The sequence below is a fragment of the Argopecten irradians genome, unplaced genomic scaffold (assembly GCF_041381155.1).
Source record: "Argopecten irradians isolate NY unplaced genomic scaffold, Ai_NY scaffold_0273, whole genome shotgun sequence".
Taxonomy (NCBI): domain Eukaryota; kingdom Metazoa; phylum Mollusca; class Bivalvia; order Pectinida; family Pectinidae; genus Argopecten; species Argopecten irradians.
The window spans coordinates 2,698-13,046 of NW_027187740.1; the positions used below are offsets into that span (position 1 = coordinate 2,698).

Sequence of the window (10,349 nt, forward strand, 5' to 3'; positions counted from 1 at the left end):
AAGCAAAACAAACAGAAATCAGAAAACAAAATGGCAAGATTTTATGCATGTGCAAAATGGGACTGAATCCAATACATCACAGGAAGCAAACGCTTACGACATGGCTGAATGAATGCTGTGGCCAAGACATGACGAAGGTACGATGTTTTGAAAGATGTGTGAAAACAGATTATTAATTAATCAATGGCCGGCAAAACAGACTTTGTATCCAACTACTGATTGTTACGAAAGAGACAGACGCTTGTGTGACACAGAAAGAACCATAAGACATGTAAGTATCGGGTCATTAATTGATACTGTAATCGACACGCTTCAAACATTGCAAGAATTTCCCTATGCACCACCCTGAAGTTGCGTCAATGCACTACATGTATAGAATTGCCATAGAAACGCAGAACTACACCAGTGTAAATTCCAAGCCGCTGGTGGACATTTTGCAACGAAAAAAAACTACGGACTCTTGGAAGGACCGTTGTTACATGACTGCCTGAGGTATTAGGACGCCCAATTTATTCAATTTAAAAAACAAAATATGTATAACCCTAATCGGCGAGACATGCCCGCAGAGCTATATTAATAAGAATATCTTGTATTGAGTGCATCGTCAATGTAACCATTGAGTATTTACTGTGGTGTATGGTATACCTGTATGGTGTTTCCATTTATATATCCGATTTTTTCTGGAGCATTTTCATTCATGATTTACCAGTTCATCTCCCATTAATTGTTCAGTTTTGTCGGTTTTTCCCTCTCATATGCAACATCTTTTGTCTATGAATCTCGTAGTTTTTATATCTAGTTAAATTGTTAATTTAATGGCGATATATTTGTTGTTGCCTTATTTAAAGATACCTTTTTGTCTTATCTTATTTTGTACACGTGTGTATTCCTAAATTTCTGTAAAGCTGTCCATATACCTTTTAGTAGAGATGTGGTGTTCGCTAGAACCTTGCTACATTTTTTCCCTCATTCCAGTCACTTGTACTATGTGATTTTTGGCGCTCGCATTCTTTGGTTAAGATTTGAAGGATTTCTTTGCCTCTACCTCGTATTAGGGTTATTTGGTCCCGTTTTTTTAACTTCCTATGACGGCGTCTCATATTGACATTGAGGCTTTTGAGGAGAACAGTCAGATTCCAGGTTGCCGGTCCCAGAAGGAGTGCTTGTTTGTGTGTTGATTATTTCAACGTCCTATTAACAGCTATGGTCATGTAAGGACGGCCTCCCATGTATGGACATTAATAGGTGAACACCCCACCCGTTCACATTATACTAACAATGGGCGAACCAGTCGTCCCACTCCCTGTTCGCTGAGCGCTAAGCAGGAGCAGAAACTACCACTTTTATAGACTTTGGTGTGTCTCGGCCAGGGGACAAAACACAGAGCCTTCCTCACAGGGGCGAACGCTCAACTCAAGGCTAAATGTGAGGCGGTGCAAAAGGAGGCATTAGGAAAGACCTTAGCTGTTAACAGGACGTTAATTAACCAGACAGGCAGACAGACAGGACGTTAAAATAACCAAACAAACAAACAAAAGTGATGGCGGCGTGATGCTGCTAACCCAGTAAAAAGCTGGCTTGCAGAAGAGTTGGCAATTTATCTAGAAGACTGATTGAATTTAACACGTGCCTGTCTGGGACTTGAGAAGCCATCGCTAAAGCTACTGACGCTGTTTCTCCATACATCACTATGTCTTTAGTGACAGGAGATGCAAACAACTTCCAATCCAATGTCACGTGATGAACAGTGACCAAGTCTTTTGAGAATGGTGGTAAGACCTTTCCTGCGATACAGACGACTAACAGTGGCGGAAAGCAGGTGTTTAGGAAGTTTCCATTCGCATGAAATCACTGGCAATCTAAGATGGCCGCAATGTGACCCCATTGGGTCGTTAGTTTTTTAATGGCAAAAAGCATAAAAATGACATACCGATCGTTTAAAAAACATTTTTCAAAAATGCCAAAGGAGTACGTGGGAACCTATTTCTCCTCCCCCACTATTCCCTGGGTATTTTTGTGGGAGTGTGCTGTCATATCAACAAAAAGTGAACACAGTAAGCTGTGGTGACATTATCAAAATGATGAAACTGCACCACTGCGACCTGATGTAATTGCTAATACCTTAACACAGCAATATGATTGTGCAAGACACAGGGTTTAGTTTATGAGTGCCAAGGGTTATATGTTACCAACGAACAAGCTAGCGATGTTGAGAACAGTCCGCGTCTTCTTGGCACAGTATCTGGACTACAAGACTGACGTTCTCTAAATTTGAAATTATTCGTTCACACAAAAAAAGATTTCCAAAAGCTTGCAGACAATTTAAGTAATAAAGAAAAGGTGGTTACGAAGGCAATGCAACATGGTTTGTCTCATGAAAAGACAGCATGTGCATGTTACGATTATCTTACTAATAACAATATATACAAATGAGGATTTGTCATCTGTCCCATCTGTTCTTACTTGGATTTGTTTTGTTTGTTTGTTTGTTTAATTAACGTGATATTAACAGCTAAGGTCATGTAAGGACGGCCTCCCATGAATGTGATGTGTTGCGTGTATGTTGTTGGAGGTGCATGTTTTGGGAGACTGTGGTATATTCATGTTGTGTCTTCATGTATAGTGGAACTGTTGCCCATTTTTACAGTGATACATCACTGAAGCATGCCGCCGAAGACACAAAGCAACACACCCAATCTGGTCACATTATAGTGATAATGGGCGAACAAGTCGTCCCACTCCCTGTATGCTGAGCGCTAAGCAGGATCAAAAACATGTGCCAAGGAAGGTAGTAGGAAACAAAGTCAGTAAGGTAGAAGAGGAAACGATAAGATCCTAAATTTAGTCGCCTTTTACAATCTTGCAATAGGGGCAGCAGGTACAATTCTAACGCCCTACAGGTTTGACTGTACAAAGCAAACCCATCACCTTATACACGTGAAAACACGATCAGTATTTAAATTTCCATTTGATATTTAATTACAAAATTCGCAAAAATAATCCTTTTCCCAAATTGATGCTATATTTGAAACCTGCTACACTAGAACATTATTATTATAATTTTTGGCAGATCCAGAATGGATTCACAAAAATCTTTGTTTCTCTCCTATATGTTACACTATATGGTTCTCTTCTGTGTGTTACACTATATGTCTCTCTTCTGCATTTTTCATAATGTTTCTCTACTAAGTTTTTCACAATGTTTCTTTCTGGTATGTCTCTATCCTATATATTTTACTATTATATTTTTTTTTCAGTATTGTATTTGAAATAACAAATTTTTTACAAATGCCAGTATAGGTCTCTCTCCTGTACGTTGTTTAAATATCCTCATGTTGATCGGAAACGAATATTCATATCTGCCCGTAAGGTCCTTGGGTGATTGTAGTTTTACCCTTCTCGAGACATGATCGGCATATTTACAGAACAGTTTTAAATCTTTTTCTCAACTCCTAGTCAACCTCTCCCAGATCACAGCAGTAAACAGCACCTGCCCTGCAGGTAGGGCGTTGGAAATTGTACCTGCTTGCCCCTATTGCTTGACCATAGGCTGTTAATATGACGTTAAGTTAATCAAACAACACAAACAAACCCTATTGCATGATCCTAAAGGCGACTAAATTTAGTGGATCTTTTCTTTCCTAACTCCTCCCATAATACTGACTTGGAACTTTCCAAATGGCCTTCCCCCTGACATCCGCCACACATTTGGACCTAGAGGTTAGCGTTTCGCACCCGCGAGAGGGAAAGCTCTGGGTTTAACTGACCACCCGGGTCGAGACACACACCAAAGGTCGATAAAAGAGTAGTTTCCTTTCTGCTCCTCATTAGCGCTCAGCATAACGGGGAGAGGGGACTATCTAAGGATTGCGCCTTTTGCCCGTTTCAGTAAAATGTGGACCCGGATGGGTGTGGTGCCTGGTGTCAATCGGCGACATGAGCTTCAGTGATATATCACTATAAAAAGGGCCAAAACAGTTCCACTATACAAGAAGACACAACAACTAATATCCGCAGATCCCTCCCAAAACAACGTCACCTCCGCAACATACACCAACACCCAGAACCGCATACATGGGAGGGCATCCCCGCCGTCCTTACATGACCATAGCTGTGAATAGGACGTTAATTAATCAAACAAACAAACAAATTATATATACATCACATCACATCACATGCATATACATGTATACATATATCTATATCTATACAATAACCATATAAACTATTAACAGATTGATTTACTACACAGACAATTTTCACTCTTGTTTAAATTTGTCTTTTGACCCTTTTCAGTACCGAATTAAGATATACATTTCCAGTCAAAATATTTCAATACAATATCCTTCCTCTAGAGTATATAACCCTTAAGGATCGGTATTCTCTCCTGTATATAGCTAGTGATCAAGAAATTCTAATTAGGATTTTGTGGTATCGCTGCACCGTGAGGTATTAAATGAAAACGATTGACCTTTTAACCAGTTTATAAAAAGTAGTCCCTATCGCTCACACGGAAACCCATAGCAAATATTTATTTTTTTTTTTACAAATATTGGGACATCGATTTGGAGAAGAAGTGTTCTTACACCATTCATGTAAAAATGCAAATGGTTATAGAATATGAAATGAAGTTCAAAATTCTGCTAAGCAGATTAATTTTTGTGCTAAGTATATTGCTCATCTTGTTAAGTGGCTTGCAAGATTTTTCTTAACACTTAAGAATATTCTTAACATTAAACAACCACCTTACCTGTCTTAAATCGTTAAGTAAGATGCTTATCTTTCCAAAATGGCCGCTGCTAATGGACAGAATAATGCACCTCAACAGTTTGTAAGGGCATTGAGAAGAGAAAGAATTTTCCGGGACAGGTTTGATCCACTTCAAAACTATGACGGGTTTGAACTTTATCAAAGATTCAGGTTTGACAGGGAGGGGATCCTTTTTATTAATGATATTGTGAAAGATTATATTGCCCCCGCCACAGGACGGAATCACAGCCTACCCTCATTTTTGCAGGTGTTATTAGCACTGAGATTCTATGCTACAGGGAAAATGCAACTCTGCAGTGGTGATAATTTTAATGTTGACCAGTCAACCGTATCCCGAGTTATCCAGAGAGTGACAAATGCTTTAAACCGCCAGGAAGTCGTTACCAAGTTCATTTCATTCCCTATTTCTGCTGAGGCTGTGAGGAAACATCAAGCAGATTTTTATGCAGTTGCTAGGTTTCCGGGGGTTATCGGAGCAATTGACGGCACACATATACGTATTTTACGCCCCAGTATCAACGAGCCAGAATTTGTTAACAGAAAAAACTTCCATTCCATCAATGTACAGATTGTGGTGGATGCAAATTCACGTATTTTAGACCTAGTTGCGAGATGGCCAGGGTCAGCACACGACGCGAGAATCCTTCGTGAAAGTGGTCTGGCAAGGATATTTGAGGCGAGAATGGTGCCGGTAAAATGCCACTTACTTGGCGATAGCGGGTATCCTTGTAAAAACTGGCTCTTGACACCCTACCTCAACCCACTACCCGGACAACAGACTCGGTACAACAGGTAAATGTTCCTAAAATTGTGTCTACCTTTATTGACAATCTTCTCCGGTCACTCGCGCTACTGTTATTATTGCATTGGAGAGTTTTCGAAAAGGGAACTAACTCTAGTTGTATAATATGAGGGGTTCATGGAATGGACTAAGTATACATGATGGGTTGTACATCATGTTGGAAAAAAAAAGTACACCTAAATTACTGAAAATAGAGAACTTCCATCGCAGTAGTCGTAGGAATATTTTCAAGATCCGTTTATAAAAATTAACCAGACGACCATCTCTGGCATGTAAATTGGTGTGTTTCACCACATACACGAGATAACTTCCGTTTAATTGTGTCGCGTATAGATTAACATATTTTTAATATGTGTGCATGATATTATACTATATTGCTAGTACTCAATAGAATATTGCTCATTTTGCTATATTTAAATTCTTGAATCATGAAATGATACTGCTATGATAGCATAGCATCATGTTCAAATAGAATATCTGTTAGTACATGCTTACATTTATTAATGATGTGTTCCCATAAATAAATTTAATTGATTTAATGTGTGGGTCATAAGAGAGTCGTTCCGTCTTTTTGTGAGGCGCTTAACAAAATTTAACAGTCCTTTTCCAGTCAAAAAAAAAATCTAAGTCACATTATTGATAAACATTATCATTTTGTAAGTGTCTTTAGCCTACCTCATACCATGTTATCTAAGAAATCAAGCAAAGGTTTAAAATAGTTTCAGATTAATTTTGATATAAATATGCACACATATAGTTGTATACATGTACATTGTGAATGTGTATACATGTACACTGTACATGTACATGTAGCTGACAATTTTTTTTATTTTTTTTTATGCTTTTAAGATATATTATACACAACATGTATCCTTAAATGATCAGATGTCAACTGACTTATAATCATAATTCAATAATTTGGTAAAATAGAAATTTCAACCTTATATTTAAATGATATGAAATGAAATGAGAATTGGTGGTTCTGATGCACATTTTAGCAGAATTGAACTAATATTGAATTTTATTGATATATTTACCTATATTGCTACATATATATGAAGTGCACACTGTATACAGTGTATACATTAAACTGATATGACATTGCAAATCAATTCAAGCTTTAATTCAGGATTTATTTTACAATAAAAACATTTAATCAAATCAAATGGTTCACTTTTGTAGTGCACACAAAACTACCAGGTGTATTGTGGAAAGAGCTATTGGGCAATGGAAGAGAAGGTTCCATGTGCTGCATGGAGAGATAAGATTGAGACCAGAGAGAGTCTGCAAATTAATCACAGCTTGTGGCATTCTACATAACATTGCTAAATTGTTAAACATGCCACAGCTTGATAATGATGATGATGATGAAGATGGAGATGATGGTAACTGTGATGGTGATGCTAATAGTATCCAAGAGGACCCTGTTGATGGCAGAGCCTACAGAACCCATATTGTCTGTAACCACTTCTAATGTAAGCTCAATATTGTTTGATTTTTACTTAATTATTTTTTCATCTGACCAGGTTTTTTTTATCTACTTCATCATTTTTTTTTAAAATCAGCTGATGATATTTGTAAGTTATGTACATAATGTACAAACATAAATCAAAATAACACTCATTCAATAGATTTCATTAATTTATTATTTGAGTTTTAATTAACATTCATTATCATTTATCCTTTTGATTTTCAAAGTGAGAAGTTTGTTTTGTAATTTCAAATTTTCTATCTCCAGCTGCAGCTTCTGCTTCCTGAGTTGCTGTATCCCTGCAGTGCTGTCATCTGATTCTAGGGGTGAAGCTACTGTGCATGATGGCAAGATGGTAGCTGCACATGAAGACATGATCTCTGTTGTTATGGTGCTGCATGGGGGTCTGTTATAGAGACAATTTAAAGGATTAAAGCTAACTGACAATACATGTAGTACATCATTTCATAATAAACATATGCCATCAATTCATAGATGATAACAAATATTAATGATAAAAATAATAAAAAACATGAAATTTGAAATGTCATACATACATGTTCATTGAAACATGTACATAGACATATACATGTACATTGATATCTTTTTTTACTTTTGAAGTTACAATAAATGCACCAAAACTTAGATTTTGGCTATATTTGAAGCTTCTCTTTTGCAGAATGATTACCATAATTCCTTTACAAATATGTGTGTTGGAAAGATAGATCCAAATATTTTGTACTTGATATGAACTAGTAATTTGCATGTACATTTTCAACTAGCCCTATAATCTGTCATAAAATACCTTGAGATTGATGGAAACACTGGGTCAGTGTTTAGAAGCATCATCATGGATGTGTCCACTGCCCCATCAATGCCACAAATGGACACATTATCCAGGCCAATTACATTGCCCACAGCCTCAGCAATTGGACTGATCTGGGGCATAGAAGATGGACCACCACCTGAAATTGAGTACATGTATGCATTTAAGGTTGTTTATTTACCATTTATAATTCCATTTATCAATATTAATTTTGACTGAAATCAGAATATAAGTACAGAAAATGTAATTGTATAATATATTTACACGAAAAAGAATCTGTGGCCTTTTTGTTTTACTATACAGCTGTATTTCATTTTTAATCAAGAAAGTACACAATTGTGTATATGTGCAAGGCATTTTATTAGTGTGACATAATCAGGCAATAATCCATTTGGAAAAAACAGGTTTACTGTAAGAAGAAAATAAATAGATTTACAGAAAATAAGACATATTATGAAAAGTCAGTTGGAGTTTTTATATTCAGTTTCTGTATTTACATGTCTGTATCTCACATATATCTGTACATCTCATATGTATCTGTATCTCATATGTATCTGTATCTCATTTACATATGTCTGCATTTAAAAAAAAAAAGTAGATACCTGAATCAAATTATAGCTATTAAAATTAAATTACAGATACATGTATAGATCTGCAATTTAATTAATGAAATTAATTTATCAACATTTTTAAAATACAAATATTTTAATTCCTTAAACAATACAAATATTTATCTTAAAACTACAGATACATGTATTTGTAATTATAAGACAATGCATGTAAGCTTGTTTATCTCAATCTGTATTAACAATAGTAAATAGATGTAAGCTTAGCCTTAATGAAAATAATGTTATGTACAGATGATTTTGAAAACAGCTTATCATAATCTGTATTGTTCATGCATAAACCTAAATATCTACAATGACAATAAATGAAGATGTCTGTAATCAAAATATGGGTAAACTCTTTTTTTTATTCCAAATAAGAGTGGTCGTTGTGTTTATTTATAAATGACTGTTGAAGATACTATTGGACAGTATTGGTAGGAGGGTTGGTCTTAACCTATCAATATTCATAATTGGGCGGTACTAATACTATTTATGGATGTTAGGCGTATTCGATTTACTGTTTCCGACCTGTTTGCAGTATGTAAATACGTCTGTATTTCATCGTTTCTCGCCAAAACATAATACAAAACAAGTGCAAACTATGTCTATAGTTGAAATATTACTATAAATCATGATCAGGTTATGTAGTATTCATATGGAACTTCGATTCAGTTGTCGGAAACTTATACACTGTATATTGCAACAGTACAGTAATAGAGATGACAATGTAAATCGAGCATTCCTATTCAAAGAACGACAACCCGACAGAGTAAACATTGCACCGGCCATCGAGATGTTGAGAACTTGGCTAACAGAGATTTTGACGATCTGTTTGTGATTTTACACTCAAAGTAAAGTAAGTAGAAATGAAATTGTTATTAAACTGCATTAACCAGTCATGACTGTCGCACAACAGTTCACAGATCAAGGCGAGTCGTCTGCTAGATGCTTAGGGTTAGGCCTACAACGTTAATGATCGAACTACGAGTAATTACCTGTCATCACTGCCTGTCTGCGGTGGTCAGACAACTCTGCCTTCCCCTTCATATGGAGGTTGTGCCATTTTTTTTCTACCTCCTCTACGCTTCGTCTGACAGTAGAAACTGGCGTTGATGGCATCTGTTATGCGCTGCCATGCTTCCCTTTTCCTCTGGGTCGTAACCCCCGCACCAAACTTGGCCCTGATAACATCCTTCTTCTCTTCAACAAGTTTTGTTAGCTGCAAGCATTCGTCTGCCGTCCAGTTTGGTTTCCGCTTTTTGCTTGGTGTCTCAACAATATTCGTTGCCATTTTTTCAGAGAAGCTAGACAAGCAGACGACGATCGCGCACGTGTTTTGTCCGCGTGGTATTGTTTGTAAACAAAAAGTACGGGAAACATGATGTCTCGCCATTGACAACGAGCCATCTAAGATTTTTGCAATATGCTTAGCAAAAAACAGCTAAGCATAATGCTTAGAATATTTATGCAACAGATATTAAGCATCTTGCTTAACTAAGTGTATTGAAAATTTACTTAAGTACAAACTTAAGAAAATTCTTAGATTTTTTATGCATACGAGTCCTGGTCCCTACAATTTGTCAGATTTGCCAATTCTGTCCCTACAATTTGTCAGATTTGCCAAACTAAAACTACAAACATTGTAAAAGCACCACCAATATATGAAGCTTAGTGACCAATCAGTTTCAGTTATATATGAAGTGCTGATATATCTGACACAAAGTGTTGACCTAGTTTTAGTCCATTTTGTCCTTACCACAAACATGTCAGTTACAATAAGTAATAATTCAGGTCTAGATCTAACCTGTGACTTGCAAATCAGACTGTTTTCCACCATCTATATCCAGACCTATAGCTTCCTACTATAGCAGG

At 36.5% G+C, this 10,349-nt stretch overlaps 1 protein-coding gene and 1 pseudogene across 1 annotated transcript; one reads left to right on the top strand and one right to left on the bottom strand.

Moving 5' to 3' along the window:
- The first annotated feature begins 4,677 nt into the window (after nucleotides 1-4,677).
- On the top strand, nucleotides 4,678-7,451 carry LOC138312321 (putative nuclease HARBI1). The gene is made up of 3 exons (XM_069253243.1): nucleotides 4,678-5,562; nucleotides 6,755-7,047; nucleotides 7,311-7,451. Exons 1-2 carry the CDS (start codon nucleotides 4,790-4,792, stop codon nucleotides 7,044-7,046), a joined length of 1,065 nt encoding a protein of 354 aa, XP_069109344.1. The 5' UTR covers nucleotides 4,678-4,789; the 3' UTR covers nucleotide 7,047; nucleotides 7,311-7,451.
- On the bottom strand, nucleotides 7,201-9,790 carry LOC138312323 (nuclear apoptosis-inducing factor 1-like; annotated as a pseudogene).
- Nucleotides 9,791-10,349: the final 559 nt, after the last annotated feature.

What these genes read in the sequence shown, in the direction of transcription:
- LOC138312321 (XM_069253243.1), top strand. Translation starts at nt 4,790, where the DNA reads ATGGCCGCTGCTAATGGACAGAATAATGCACCTCAACAGTTTGTAAGG. An exon ending in CAACAGACTCGGTACAACAG is followed by an intron (nt 5,563 to 6,754) that starts GTAAATGTTCCT and finishes TCACTTTTGTAG; the next exon opens with TGCACACAAAACTACCAGGT.